The sequence below is a fragment of the Schistosoma mansoni genome, chromosome 1, assembly GCF_000237925.1.
Source record: "Schistosoma mansoni strain Puerto Rico chromosome 1, complete genome".
NCBI lineage: Eukaryota > Metazoa > Platyhelminthes > Trematoda > Strigeidida > Schistosomatidae > Schistosoma > Schistosoma mansoni.
Genome location: NC_031495.1, coordinates 28,846,172 through 28,862,948, shown reverse-complemented (window position 1 = coordinate 28,862,948; position 16,777 = coordinate 28,846,172). Strand labels below are relative to the sequence as shown.

Genomic DNA, 16,777 nt, shown 5'->3' with positions numbered 1-16,777 from the left:
CTCTCCATTTCGTAGGAAACCGTGTAGGTATTGGCTAAAGTAATAATATTGGTGAAGGAAAACATGACAGTCGTAGAAAAGCTTGGTGGTTTCCGCTAAAAGTACTTATGGGGCTTCAAATCCTACTTATTTTTACGCCAGATAGATAAATGTGCTTGCAACTACATAGCCGAAAGGATTTTCTTCGCATACAGCCAGAAACATCATACATAATCTTAGTTATTTCGCGATTTTAAACTTGACTAGATTGATTAATAAGAATGCGAACAATTCGTGCGAAGGATTCGAATCAATTTAACCTGAGTATCAGCTGAAAAGGAAGTTGGAAGAAGGATTGCAGTCACTTTTATACGATCCATAAATATGTGTTTATCCGGTTGTCGCCTGAACAATAACTTACTGATAACAGTTTAGTTGTCTCGGCTACATTAAGTATGAATTGAATTCTTAGTGAACACAAAGTATTTGATGTATTTTCAAAATTACTATGATGAAAAACATAACCTGAATTCCCCAGTTCAAACCACAGCATAGATACTAATAGCTTGAACTATTACACATCTTTATAAACATAGAACTGTCAGATGATATTGATCCTCCTTCATTCCATCTACCATTCGGGTTTACCCTTTTTACACCAAGTGGTCAAGAATACGACGGGTTTTGGGAAACAAGCTCAGATGTCATTAATACTTTGAGGTCATGGCTTATAATCGTTCTTAATATCAGAGGTGGAAACCGATACTGTACTGACGTAGAAAATGAGGAGTACGGTTGTTCCCGAGAAATATATTTTTTCAATCTATTTGTACATCATATCTCGTCAACCGTATCAAAGTTTGCGATCTAAATGCTGAATGTACTGATATTTCATTACTTTAAGCTTTGCTCCTGAAGATTTAATCATAAGTAACCGTCATGGAAGCTGTGTTGCTTCAGTGTTGTTACATAAACAATTTAAATAATATGAATTATTTTGAATAATTTACTTAACGAGTTGATTATAGTATGCATTACTAATAGTCATCCAGGTAGTAATTATTAACTTAGTAATCCTGGACAGCTTTGCGTTTTTGCCAACTTCGCGGTGGGTTAATAAGAGTGGAAACAAAATACAATAAACACCGACTTTATCTAAATGGATTATTGTAGACCGGTTACCTGAAGACGTAAAATTGTAGTGAAACTAAAACTGTTTGGGGTTACTGTTATGTAAGCAAAATTAGAATAAAAAAATACAAGAATGATATATGCGTTACAAAAATTGGATTAAAGGTATTCTCTATCTACAGCTTTAAGAAAACACCAAATAAAGTAACTTCCTTACACACACAAAATTGTTATGACTCAAAAGCGCTACGCAATTAGAAAAAAAGCCGCTTGAAGTCAGTTGCGTTGTCTTATCATACGTAGATTATGAGACAATTGTCCAGTTTCCCCTTTGTCTCCAATGGTTGTCAAACTAAGGTCAATCCGTGATGTAAATTACAAAACAGTTGTTGAAAGCCAGACAGCAGTTAGTAGCTTTCGTCCAGGCTTAAAACTTTAGGAATTCACACGATACTATCCTCAACTAGCATAATAATATCTGTCGCACACGTCCCTTTGGAACCGCTAAATTGGTAGAACTCATCTGTGGTAACCGCTCCTTGGTGTAAATCATAACGATCAAGTATATCGGTTTACTCGTGCATTAAAATAACGTTCTAGTATAGTAGCAAATAAATAACAGTTAAAAGGTATTTAGTTAATACGTGTTTTGCATGGAATGTAATATCAGTGTACAGGACCGTAGTATAAACTCACCTGGAATGTATATTTGAGTCAACAAGTGGATGACGTTTTTGCAGTACTTTACTAGGATCTTAAATACAAGTTTCTCATACAAACTTACCAGTAACAAGGGCCTTTAAGGTCTTAGTCGACCTTATCAGTTCGATTACAAGTGTTAAATAGACGTAGAAAAATAAACAACTATGGAATCTATTTTATTTCATTGTAAGCCATTAACATAAATTATAAATAGGAATGATTCTACATAAACCTTATCTACAAGCATTCATAACATTTATCCAGTAACATTAAATTTACAAGATAATACATGTTACATCTATTACAGAATTAAGTACTTCACTTCTGATTAGCTTTGTACATTAGGCAGAACAATTCATCTTCATCAATGTGTTTTGTCGTTCGTAAATCAAGTATGAAACTGAAAGGTACATGTTTAACACGAATATTTATTTTGGATGCATCAGAGTGTGATGATTTACAATCAAATGATATACATTTCAAAGGTCTCTTGAATGTTCTACCGCTACTTTTAATACCAAAAGCTCCATAGGTATCAATCTCAATAAACTTTTGTAGTGTCGAAGTATTGTTATTCTCAGCGGTTATTAGAATTATATTGCGAATCATACGACGTGGTATAAGAATTCCTCCAAGAAACGTAGAGAAAGCTAGAAATGTTTTTATATATACAAACAGTGATTTATCTAAAAGGAATTGACGTGCATAGTCTTTGAGGTGACATGTGTTTCAGTGACCTAAACAACTTTTAATCGCCTACCCATACAATGACTGACTAAAGTTCGGCTACTGTTACTGACAATGGCAAAAGTAGTCATTCTTAAATTTCCAAAAATGCTTTCATTTTAGTGTAAGGGCATAGAAATTGATCTTTTTAAATAAAAATTAGGAGAGCAAGTTTCGTGCTTATACCTGAACTCAATTTTTATGGGACTATTAGAATCTTGGCTGGTTTATAGATAGCTTACATTGTGTATAAAAGGTTGTTAGAAACACTAGGAATTACTTTACTGTATCCAGCTCTATTGGAAAGCCATCGGTGCCGAACTACCATTTTGAAGTTAGATGACTGTTATTTGGAATTTATGCTAAGTTATGATACGGTGCATACTTTCCAGGGTGTGATGAAATTTTCTGTTTTGTCTTGGCCTCAGAAACCAAACACTTCAGTTAAAGAATCTTTCATAAGACCTCCAACAACTAACAGATTTTATGATATATTCAAGTTTGTAGAAGAGTAGATCAACTAAATTACAAGTTGAAGGTTATGGTATATTTGACTAAAAAGTTATTTTATGCAGATCTTTCCGAAACTTGAGGGTATAAAATATCAACGAAAAAGGTTCTTATCATATAGGAATTATAGTTTTCGAGTAGATCAGTCGTTTGTTTTCGAAATCTTTAATTAATAAACTGAGTGAATATTAGAAAAAACATATTTTCTAGGCATCGTTACTGTAGATTAAAACGATTACAATAAACTTCACGACATCACAACGCAATTATCAAGTACGCACTCTTACAATTGAAAAATGCACGACCGTTGCTGCTACCTCGACGTGGTGGTCGGGCTTGTCTATCGTGATGAACCAATCGAGCTATGCTGGCTGGAACAATCGCTCCTCAAGGTCCTACCATGCCAGACAGGTCGTTTTAAGAGCGGTAAGACTAAAAGCAGCAAACCCAAGGTCCGAAGGCGAAGTCGTACTGCCGACTGTACAGAGGTGTGACGGCAGTAAGGTGTTTCCTTCATACAACCAGCACAACAGCGATGCTGCCCTCAATGAGGGGTGGGGTTAGAAAAAGTTGACCCTAAAAATGCGCACCTCGCCTTATCCCACGGATTTCCGTCTCCGATGGTAAGGTCCTTCGAAGAACGGAACTAACACGTCAAAAATCCCCCACAAAAAGGCAGTGCGTGACCGGCCTCAAGCAGTTGTCCCTTGGGCACTGCGGTCACGCTCCCAGGTCGTTATGACCAACATTAATCCAACTTCTTTTTCAGGGCCCTCAAATAATACCCTTCCATGGTGTGGGCAGCCGGGATGTGATATTAGCCCTCATACCCGTAACTGCACACGAGACCAAGTTGGTCGCAATCAAATCCGTCCTACACCTCCTAATAACTCTCTTATCTCCACAACTAACCCTTCTAGCGTTCTTTTATCACCTCGCAACACTAGGGTGAACGATTCAAGTACGCTGAACGTTATTCCTGGTCTCCTGAAACCACGCTCTAAACTACATGTAGGAGCTTTTAACGTTCAAACACTGTGCCAAATAGGACAACAGGCCCCCTTAGCTAGGACTTTAGAATCTCGCACCATCGATGTATGCTGCGTCTCCGAAACGCACATACAGGATCCGAGTAGCATCATTCATTTGACCTAACCATGTCAAAATAAAGAACCATCTCGACTCACGCTTCGTGTACCTGGAAGCCCTGATGCTGCTCTCCGTGGCCTCGCTGGTGTAGATATAGCATTAAGTCCTACGGCAGAACTAGCTCTCTTAGACTGGATCCCAGTAGACAGTCGTCTATGCGCTGTCCGACTAAACGGATCAGTAAGGACTCGGAAAGATAGGGAAACTCGTCGTTGCCTCTTCGTCGTCTCTGCCTACTCTCCCACTGACTGCAGTTCAGACGATATAAAAGATGAGTTTTACAGGAAACTTTCTGACCTTCTCCGAAAAGCTAGGCGTTCTGATGTAGAAATAGTGGCTGGTGACTGTAATGCTCAAGTAGGTAAACTAAGTGAAAGGGAAAGACACCTAGGTGGATCTTATGGTGTCGTTACTAAAAGAACAGATAATGGCGACCGTCTGTTGCAGCTGTGCTCAGATAACCGCCTATTTCTTGCAAATACTAACTTTAAGCATAAGGAAAAACATCTTTTGACATGGCGACCCCCGAATTCGTCCCAACGTTGGATCCAAATAGATCACATCGCTATCAGCCACCGATGGAGGGGCTCGATAGAAGACTGTCGCTTATTCTGGAGCACATGCTTAGACTCAGATCATGCTCTAGTGCGAGCACGTATCTGTCTGCGTCTTACTGGACGTAGGAAAGACACTGCAAGGAAACCTCTTAGGGTTCTACTTAATGACAGGCAAGCTAAGAATATATTTCAGGAACAACTGGAAAAACAGTTAGGCAGACATGTAAGTTGTGCCCACTCCGAGGCAGAGTGGAACGACATCCGAAAGGCTGTGAAAACAGCAGTGATATCCGCTAGTAAGGTAAACCATAAGGTTAGGGAGAAACGCTGGATCTCGGCAGCATCTACCGCACTGATAGATGCTCGAAAACTCATCCCACCTCGTTCTGAACATAACGAAGAGCGGAGTCAACTTAAGCGCAGGCTTATAAGAAGCCTACGTAATGATCGTGAACAGTGGTGGGTAGCGAAAGCAAGAGAGATGGAAAAGGCAGCGGCAATAGGTAACAGTAGGCAGCTATTCAGACTTGTTAAAGAAACCGGTATTAGGAACCCAAGTATTAGTGAAACCACCTCAGATAAAGATGGGCATATCATTCATTCTCAATCCAGGAGATTGGATTGATGGGCAGAACACTTTAGGGATCAGTTCAACTGGCCTTCAGCCACACATCAGTTACCCACGATCCCCAGTCGTCCTGAATGGCAAATTGAGGTAAGTCCTCCAACTCTCTACGAGGTTGAAAAAGCTATAGGAAATCTAAAGCGAGGGAGAGCCGCAGGCCCTGACAGATTTACCCCTGAGATCTTTAAGGATGGTGGTCCAGTACTAGCGGTGAGATTGACTGAGGTCTTAGGTAGAATCTGGGATCTAGACGTAATTCCATCTGACTGGTTTCAATCACTGATTGTGCCAGTCTATAAGAAAGGACATAAGTCCTCCTGTGACAATCACAGAGGAATCAGTTTGACTAATATAGTGTCTAAAATATTAGCTTCAATAATACTTAGGCGCCTAACCAAAGCTCGTGAAGAGCAGATTAGAGAAAACCAGGTTGGTTTTCGACCTGGACGTGGTTGCATAGACCAGATATTCACTCTACGTTAGGTCCTAGAACATAGACATACATTCAGACGTCCCACAATAGTAGTATTTCTTGACCTTAAGGCGGCATTTGACTCCGTTGATCGTGAGGTTCTATGGCAGTGTTTGTCAGTGAAAGGAGTACCAAAGAAGTACATTAACCTCATAAAGGCTCCCTACTCGAACACAACTGGTCGAGTTAGAGCCTACGGTGAACTGTTATCAGAATTGATTACCTCAAGTGGTGTTCGTCAGGGCTGTCCACTCTCCCCATTCTTGTTTAACTTTGTCGTTGACATGCTTTTGGAGATAACACTTTCATCATCTCAATCTCCAGGAGTTGAACTTTTACCGGGAGGCTCACTTGTTGACTTGGAATACGCCGACGACATAGTTTTATTTGGTGAAGACGCTGACAAGACGCAGTCTTCTGACCATTATAAGCAACAATGCGGGCATGTTCGGGATGCAATTCTCCCCATCAAGTTGCAAAATGTTACTTCAGGATTGGGTTGCATCGACACCTGAACTAATGATAGGGAGTGAAGTAGTTGAGCGTGTTGACTGCTTCACTTATCTTGGGAGTCTCATCAGCCCTTGTGGTCTGGTGTGTGACGAAATCTCAGCACGGATACAAAAGGCTCGGCTAGCTTTCACCAACTTGCGTCATTTATGGCATAGGCGAGATATCCGTCTAGCAACTAAAGGACGGGTTTACTGTGCAGCAGTTCGTTCCGTCCTACTTTATGGCAGTGAAACATGGCCGATAAGAGTGAAGAATATTTTCAGGTTACTAATATTCGATCATAAATGTCTTCGAAGCATTGTTCTTATATCCTCGGACCACCGAGTAGGTAGTGCAGTTGTTAGGAAACGAGTACTAGGTAAGGATGGCAAATCGATCAATGAAGTAGTGAAACTTCATCAGTTGAAATGGCCGGGACACGCGTTACGTATGCCCAACCATCTACTGCCCCGATGGGCGATGTTTTATGGTGTAGGAGTAGGTTGGAAGAAAGCTAAGGGCGGCCAGACCAAAACGTGGCACAAATCCATGAAGTCAGTGACAAGTGGACTGGGCCATGTTGGTAGATGTAGACTACCTGGTTGGGATTCGCGAGATGATAGCAACCGATGGTTAGAGACCTTGAATGACATGGCTCAAAATCGTTTGCAATGGCGAAGGTGCATCCACTGTTTGTGTTCTCCCGAATTCTAATCTTCTGAATTCCTTATGTCTCTATCTTTTTTCTCTTTCCAAATTTATTTCACTGTATGCTTATACTCTTACTACTTCTACCACTATGGGATTTGAATCAACAATTGTATTTCTGTGCTAATGTGGTATGGCAACTCGAACTGATGTACGTACGTACGAAGTTCTACGTTGTGACTGACTGACTGACTCAAATCATTCAACAACAAATAAGAAAGGTATTCAACTCACTGTTAAAACAAGCATCTCGCCAGCCAGTTATCCCATGCAGCGCTTGTAATGTATTGAGTGACTGAAATAGATATTCTAAGAACCTACTGACTTACTTTCTCTCAAACTAAATCATCGAGTGCAGATTTAATCCACTGACAATTGTCAGAAATTTCTTTATGAAGTGAAAGAGACACTCCTAACCTTTATATCCTATCCAGTCACTCATAATAGTAATGAGATTGGAGTGGTGTATATATGAGCCTTATAATAAAAACAGTCATAAAGCTACAAGCAACTTACTTATACTGAAGGATAATAAGTACCATAAAAGCAAAATTGATGTCCACATACAAGATATTACATCCTACAAGCTACAGATATACCTTAGAAATCGATCCTATTGGATCTTGTGAGGTAAACATATTAAACAAACAAGTTTTTAGACACGATGATTCCTCTAAGCACTCCATCTAGTAAGGCAACTAAAATATTGTACTGCGCTTAACCTGCAAATGACACCAAAATATCAAGGAAGCGATTGCTTTAACAAGTCAGTTTTTAGTGATATTCATGAGACTCCGAATATCTTAGTCATTGTATTTATTGATGTTTCCATACGAACTTCAAAAGCAACAGTAAATGTAACTTGCCGCTGGTTCAGTACATATGTGCTACAAATCATGCGACCATAACGACCGGCTAATATTGACTTAACTTGATTGTATACTATATAAAACTATTGAATTACTTAATAGTAAGATTTGTATCCAATATTTGGGTCAATTTTATAAATTTTTAAAATCCAATATACCTTTAGCAACCAGTAACAAAATAAGTATGATTATGTACTGAGAAGTTTACACCTACCAAGTACAGTTGTTATCGAAGAATAAATTCGTTTGGTATCCCAATTCACTTTAAAACTTTCTATCATTTTTTCGCAAGATTTAAAAGTGGTTCCTTTGAAGAGCTGGAAGTTGCTACTAGTTGTTTGTATCCATTGTGGATTACACGTAATAAAACTCCAAACAATAGTGTTCATTGCACACCATGCGCCGAAACAACGGATATGTTTTAGTCGATTTACTGCTTCATATATAGGAATTCTTTTACATTCCGTGAAGAATTCACCATTGAATTTAAACATGTACTAGAACGAAAGGAAAATGAAAATTTTAACTATAACATAAGTTGTAGATGATAGCCCATTTATACTGACATTATTCGCCACTGTTTAAATACGATGGAGAATAATATGGATTATTTCCCTGAAGCAGATATTAGAGGACATATAGAGGATCGTGAATTTGTGTCTTTTTTTAATTATAAGATCTAAACAACAACCACGAACGTTGTGTTTATAATTACTGTTATTTAATAACGCTTTCTACTGTGAAATGCAATTCTACTCCATTAATGAACAGTCAAATACTGTTTGTTTGACTAATGTAAGAGGAAAAAAGGTAGCCAACTAATATGGATTTATATTACATATTTTGAAGATTCTCTCTGGCCGTTTACTACTTACAAAGCAATACAAGAAACGCATTATATGTAAGAAAAAATTTAGGCTTGATACAACAGAATAATGGAAAACGACAACTGCGGAGGTTAGTTCAGACAGTTATTAAATGTGTTTATTTATTTAAACACATAAATATTGGTACAAAGGGGCACCAGATATATATGCGCTACACAAATCTCATTTGATTTGTGTGAGAGCTGTGACACTGCCCGGTTGCTCAAAACGAAGCAAGTGGTTTTCTTAAGAGGCCACGCCCGAAGCCTTTGACCTAAAGATCTGATCCACAAGGCAGTGGCATCGTAAGGAGATGCAGTCCCATGGTAGCCGGTGACCAACGATTGATTCATGCGCCATTCGTTTCCTCACGATACTGGAGCCCATGTGCACCATTGGTTCGGAATCAGGGTTTTCCAACTCCCCTACGTGGACTTTCCGTGTCTACCAACCCGGTTAAAGCGTCGGACATTCACTTCTCGTCCTTTCAATTCCGTTAACAACACCCCTGTCACTAGAAGGCAGTGAGTAGGACTTCCCTGGCAGAGGCTATATACGCGTGGCCATATGAGAGCATTTGGAGAGGGAGAGCGGACTCTCCCCACTCTCGGCCGTACCAGAGCATTTGGAGGCTATGTGTATATTCTAGAAAAAAGACTTAAGAGAGCATGAAAGCAGAAATTCTAGAAATGGCATGAAAGGTCAGCCCTATTTTATGTAGTGCGTAACAGTAGAATGAATCGACTAGATCAGACAAGGAGTAAGGAATTATAATCAATATCATGAAAAGAGAGTCAAGCAAGAAATTTGTAACCGGGACCACTATGGTAAAGCCAAATTGATAACTGGGCCTTGCTGGATATATAAATTTGACTTAAATCTTTTCATGGAAACTGCTTCGGCAAAACATAGTAAGTTCGAAGTTTATCAATTATTTCGAAAGACCTTTACACACCAACATCATATCCATTGTCAAGCACATAGCTAGCAATCGCACGACTGGAAATGGTATCCTTTGAGTTTCTGTGGACTGTGCTCACAGATGAGGACAACAACCCTGCTTTCTGTTCTCGCAATGTCTGCGGCTTACTATGTACATGTAGACTGATAGACGCAACTGGAGGTTCCATTGGACGGAAATTTGTATGCATTTGACCGTCTTAACAAGCGATTCGTTTAGTACATACTTCAGCTTAGTTGATAGATTTATCCTTTTTATTATAGCCTTTAGCCTGAAACTAATCAACTCATATTTTGCCTTGCGGTATGATATATTCCTTTAGCCCATCACACTATATGTTTGTACCCTCACCCTGCTCTGAAATGCAGCTTGTCGGCTACAACACATTCAAGTTGCAGCCGTACACTCCACATCACTTACCCCGGTCTATCCAACCAGGTAGCATGACTAGCTTTAAGAGCAAGTGTACTAACCTACACTCACTTATTCAACTCGATTCAATCACTATTTAGGTAGATGATCAATGTAACTAGCCTTCATATCAGCCATTCGTGTGCAACGTAGAACCTATCACATGTGTTCATCAGTCCAAATTGCCATACAACATTAGCACAGCGAGATAAAACTATCAAGACAAATCCCGTAATAGTTGTAATAACAGTATCGTTAGTGACAGGAAAGTTAAGTATAGAGAACGAGGAAAAGGTATAAGACAGTCTACAAACCTAGGGTTCAACGTAAGAGAAAGCGTGAATGAGCCTGTACCATTGCAAACGATTCTGAGTCATGTCACTTGAAGTACCTAGCCATTGACTCAGAGAACCACACAGAGCCTATCCAGGTAGTCTACACTGACAAACACCCCTCAGTTCAACTGTAAATCGTTCTATCGATTTCTAACTACCGAACGATTTTCTAAGTCCAATAACTACTGATTTTATGATAAGCATTTTAGTATATAACAATCTTGTTCCATTTTTTTGCAGATCCATAAAAGGGATATACATCTATAAAAGGACCTTTTCATGTGTTATGAATGACAATATCACTATGGAGACTTTTCAAAAGAATAGGAAAAATACATTCATATATGGACAAAAATGAACTAACAAATCAATTTCTGCTAAACAGTTTATTAAGTATAATTGTACAGTTCATTTGTCAGAATACAAGTCCTCATAAGTAACTAGATCTCGATTAAGTTCGCATGATATTTTGTTCGAAGGCTCTTCATTTGAGTTACAGGAATCTGTTTTTCGAAATGATCGATCTACATTATGAGAAACAGAAAATTAACTTTAGCACTTCTATAAATTAATTAAAGTTTGGTGTGACAAACAGTAAATAAGATCACTTTTTGTTAGTAACACATAGTACCTCGATTCACCTACAATCGTTTGATGATTTGGGTAGCATCACTAACCACCCTCCAAAACTGTGTTACTCAAAACTGAGTACATAAATCCCTTACCATCCTGTCTATACGTCTTAAGAAAACCGGAATACTGATTGTAAATACTTGTTAGTAAAGATAGTGCTTTAATTGATTAACAGATACTTTAGACAATTATTCTATTCAGTTTAATATAACATGAATCCAATAATTAAAAACAAAAAGCCCAAATACATAACTACGGGCCACATAATATAAAGTGGATATTTTCTGAACTATAGTAATTTATAAGTTTAAATGAACATATTTTTCATTTATAGAAGATGATCAGTTATGAGGAGAAACTAATAGGTTAATGAATGCGGATGAAAATCATAGGCCAAGAAGGAACGCGACTTACATGGACTATATTTTGTAGGTGAAAAAGGTTTCACGTGGAAAGGTCTTCGAGCATACGAAACACGCAAAAGACGATTGCTTACCATTTGGTGATCCAGCTAAAATTCAAGGAAATAGGTAGTTACTTCCCTTACCTTCAATGCACTTTGGGCCATTTGATTCGTAGCCATTGTAACGTAGGCATGGCTAAAATAAAAGTCAACTTTATAGCAGAATAAAAAACTATAACCAAAGTGTAATATACTTGAATATACATGCCGAAACAAATGACGTAAGTATATTATGTAAAGTTCCTATATGTAGTGTATTATATATAGTGTGTTTTAATAACACCTGAAAAAATTTTGTATTGTGCAAGTTTTGTTCAGAAAATCCAGATAAAAAGACAGCAGTGTTCGCCAGTATAGATGTGAACGAAAGCAGAACAAGATATGATGTATATATCTTTAATAATGGAATAAATAGTACCTGTACTGCCTTAATTCCAATGCAATAGCCGAAGGCCTAGCAAGATATTAAATTAAAACAATGCTCAGAGTTCATTGCTGATAGTGTTCATAAGATCATCTTTAATTTTGTACGAACGAAATAAATCAGACAATCAGTGTGACAGCTTTAACAATTAATAAATTTAAGAATGACTACTACTAACTTTGAAATAATGTAAATTTTGTAAATCCAACTGTCGAAGTATTTATTAGAATCCAACAACGTTACCGTCAATAAATAACACTTAATCAGACATGTGAGAGTAGACAAAGGGGAACTCCAGTAACGTGAAAAAAAGTCAAAAAACAACATAAACTTGACATCACTCACAGAATATAACATTGTTCATTCACAAAACTATACAGAAATATAGGCGACAACCCACTCTGAAAACTTCCGAACCTTTACTTTAAGCTCTTCGATTAGAAATTTACTTGAGTGAAGATTCCCTCTCATTGATTAAGTCAAACGCCATATTGATCAATCAATAAGTTACTTGGGGGGTGGAAGACGTATATTGAGTACGACTATTCACTGCTTAACTTGATGAGCGATGCTTGATAATGCATAAATAGATTGAAAGAAAGCTAAAGGAGGCCAAACTAAAATGTGGCATCAGTCATTGATCTTAGATTTGAGGCACATTGGCAGATGCAGAATGCTTGGTTGAGGATAGGAGTGATAACCATGACCAGTGGTTTAAGACTTTGGGTGACATGGTTCAGAATCGTCATCAATGAACCAGATTTATCGACCCTCTATCATCCTCTTGATCTTGAATTTCAGTATCCATTCATGCTTACCTCTCTACTCTGCTATTTTGAATCATATTCCCAGTGCTTAGTTTTCCTTATTATCATTGCTGCAATACTATGTCATCCTCTGTCGCGGTTCATCTTCATATCGTCGTCCTAATACGGTATGGAAACTTGGGCCAACACATACCTGCCACAAGTCCTGCATTGATGTCTGTCTGTCTAGGACGAAAGAAGTTAACTGATAAGAGGGATCATACTTGAAATTCGATTTTTTCAACTACTGCTTACCTCAGCATACTGTGATAACTGAGACAGAATGAGAGAAGCTTAGTTTGAAGCAGTTGGACCGAAGTACCAAAAAGGGAAATAATCCCATTTTTAAATGTAGTAGTTCGGACACTTCGGTTAGTGTAATTCATCAGCTTAATGATATAATAAAACATAACTGGCCAAACTTTGAGTACACCACCCCATAAGCTCGTCTTCACTCTTTTAAACCAGATGTATTATGTTTGTGTTTGGTTTACCCAGACGACTGCATCAAACATACTAAGGTTACAAAGATATGTGGTGATGAGCTTATTTTTATTGACAAATTATAGCAGGAAAACATAATTCATGCCTCATAAACCTAATTGGAACTTTTGAATAATTACCAAGGTTTCTTAGAACATCAGAGACGTACTTGGAGGGATTACCAATCCTAATCCTTACAACGGTACCATAAGGCTTGAAAACATCATGAATAAAAGGTTCAGTGATATTATGATACCCAACATATAAGGTAGAGTGTGTCGGTCGGTTCGGAGGATGTAACTGATCGAAATTGCAGGAATCTGAAACATCCGATATCTTTAAGTAAGAAAAGTAAAATGACTACTTGATCCGTATCCAAATTTTTGTCATCTAGTAGAAGGTTTAACTGTTGTTTTCTCTTAGTTTGTAAGGTCTCGGAGGCATCCGTACAGTTTCCTTCACAAGTGGCCGCTTTATAGTTAGATGATACGTCTATTCTTTTCTCCTCAGGTCCCAACGCGTTAAGTATTGGACCAGGTAGAAAATTGCGGTAGAGTGACTGTTTCACCTTCGGGTTCACCTAGTATCGCAGATTACGTACCAATTTATTATACTTACGTTAGGTCCGGGTACTTCATCTTCTTCACTTTCCTGTATGTAACAACAATCCATATTATAGAATCACTAACCTTAGGTTTACGTTTAAATGTATGACGCTCATTTTTATTCTCAATTGATATTGCTCCTGACTTAAGAAGCTTCATGGCTTCTTCTTTAGCTTTTTCCCTTGGTTTCATAGCTTCATTTCCTTATAACTAGAAAAATAAAGCAAACCTCTCGACTTTTCTTCTTTACGTTCACACTTCTTAACTTCATGGTCAATATCGGTTAGGGTTCTTCTCTAAATAGGCAGGTAAAACTACGTATGCCTTACCATTTGCTTAAGTGATAATAACTCTTTGCGTAGAGATTTCTCAGGATCAGTGTGTTCATCAGGTAAGTCAATTGTAACTATAGTCAGTTAATTTATCAAAGAATAAATCGTACATGACGCTAGTAGTTCGTCAACATCAATATTTCTAAAAGCTCGGTATAAAGCACAGTAGCAACTTACTTCCCAGCCTCAAGGTCTGGATCTTCTATTGTCATGATGACTCACTAGTAGGTTGAGATATCAAGTGAATACTGCAAAGAAAAGTTTCATACCAATGATTATATATATATATATATATATATATATATATATATGACATGGCTTAGAATCTATCACAATGGCGTAGGTGTATACACTTTTTGTCTTCCCTTAAGATATGAGATTAGAACTGCTTCATATCTTCCTTACATACAATCTTTTTTCTATATGTTACCACTATTAAATTAACTACTTCTATGAATTCGGTGTTGATCTTGTTATACTGATAAGGTATGACAACTTGGACCGACGCATATATGTGCCTGGTCCTACGTTGTAGCTGACTGACTGAAAAGAAAGAGACTCAAAAATGGGAATAAAGTGACTCCAAAACTGGAGGTTGCGTATGAAAATGAAGATATGTAGGGACAAACTTGTGACATCTATAACTATTCATCCAATACAGTCACAAATTTAAGTGTATATCATTTCGCACATGTTTTGGAACTCTTGTCTTCTGACATGATGTTTGAAAGCGGCTTTGCATTATTATTTTATGACCGCTCAAAATAAAATTACTCAAGTGTACAACAACTTACCTAATACTTTGTAACTACAACGTGACCGGCATAACAGTAGCATTTATTCATTTAACCGTGCAATTACACAAGCGTAATGCGTGAATAGAGATGTATAGATAATATTTTTGAATATTACAATTTATGACATGTTAAAATACGTTAGGCAAGCTTCATATGTATTCACAGTTATAAAAACTGCTTATTTATAATTCTTTCCACGTGCTATTCAGAAAGGACAGTGGTATTTTTCCTCTGATTATATTTTACAGTACTGATCGTTTAATTACGCATAAAGACTACTGTTTTTGTTTTAATTTAATTTATTTCAGTCAAAGTAATCTCTAAGAGTATCGCTTTTTTCAAGAGTTTTTTTGAGTACAAATATAAAAACGGGCAGCTTTTTTTACTTTTCCTCGTTGAGTATATCTTTTAGTATTGTTTGTATCCAAAGGTGTTAAGGTCCTTTTGCATGTACTGAAGTCGTATTTTTTTCATTGTTGTTAGGTACAGTAATATGCAAACCTATTTTGCGTTTAGTGTCTATCGCCTATCAAGCCTTAAAAGACAGTTTCTCTAGAGATCAGTTTTCGCTGTTGTTTTTCTTGAGACCACAAAACAATTTTATGGAGCAAGTAAAACAACGTCGTGGCAGACCTGCATTCTATTTCCCGATGGATAATGGAATGTGATGTGACAAGTGTAATAAGTGGTATCACAATGTGTGCACCGGACTCATATCGGCTGCATATAAAAGGTGCTGAAAGCCACTATGACGTTGGCTGTGCAAAGCATGCATAGACTCATTCCAGGCAGTTATACAATCAGGCAACAACCATATATACCCTGAACAGTCCCAAAGAAGAAGCAATGCTATCTCTGGATAGGCCGGGATATTCAACGCTTACTAAGACAAAAGAAGGAATGTTGGAACGTTGCCATAAGCCTTGGCACAGCAAGTACTATGGAACGCTACGGTTCGGCATAAAAACAACGATTAGCTCAAAGGAAACACGAAACGAAGTTGGCCCAATCTGCGACCAAGTAGCCTAAGAGACTATTCACATACAAAAATTACAGAACAAGGGCACAGCATTGGATTCCCAAGCTAATTACGGAAGGAAGTGGGTCTGAAATGATGGAGGATGATTAGGGAAGCAGAGGCTATGGCAAACTATTCCAGGTAAGTATTCACTTAGGAGGCTCTTCTACGTGAAGAATTAGACCCGAATACAAAGTCAACAAACCGTCTGCCCACCGTGAACTTTGATCGATACGATGTGTTTAATGCTCTCAGTACTTTAAACACGAAAAAAAATGACAGGAAAGGATGAACTACACCCAAAAATCCTGATACAAATTGCACAACATACTGCAGCCCCACTAACTGTGATATTCAATATATAACTTGGCCAAGATGTTACCTACTGACTGCAAGGATGCAATCGTCACCTTACTACATAAAACAAGACCAAAACAACTCCCATCGAAATACAGACCTGTCAGCGTCACCATTGTCGCAGTTAAGATACTGGAAAGAATAGTCAAGAAGACTATAATGACATTCGCGAAAGCCAACAACTTGTTAGACATATAACATGGTTTCAGAAACGGTTTATCTTGCACAACAAACTTTCTTATAGCAATGGGACAATGAATAGACTCCAGACAATGGATGTTGTCCGCATAGACTTCAGCAAAGTAATTGATATGGTGATGAGTCAGTAATTTTTGACCTAATAGGGACCTCGGTCTACCTTTATAC

The 16,777-nt window shown here is 37.9% G+C and overlaps 1 protein-coding gene across 1 annotated transcript; it reads right to left on the bottom strand.

Annotated features, from left to right (window-relative positions):
* Window positions 1–2,054: 2,054 nt before the first annotated feature.
* Smp_136140 (hypothetical protein) lies at window positions 2,055–14,451 on the bottom strand (the record flags this gene model as incomplete). Its single annotated transcript, XM_018793945.1, has 13 exons — window positions 2,055–2,462; window positions 8,135–8,417; window positions 10,935–11,017; window positions 11,541–11,637; window positions 11,674–11,725; window positions 13,472–13,638; window positions 13,667–13,882; window positions 13,921–13,953; window positions 13,992–14,101; window positions 14,137–14,203; window positions 14,237–14,313; window positions 14,350–14,381; window positions 14,417–14,451. 13 exons carry the CDS (start codon window positions 14,449–14,451, stop codon window positions 2,131–2,133), a joined length of 1,584 nt encoding a protein of 527 aa, XP_018648406.1. The 3' UTR covers window positions 2,055–2,130.
* Window positions 14,452–16,777: the final 2,326 nt, after the last annotated feature.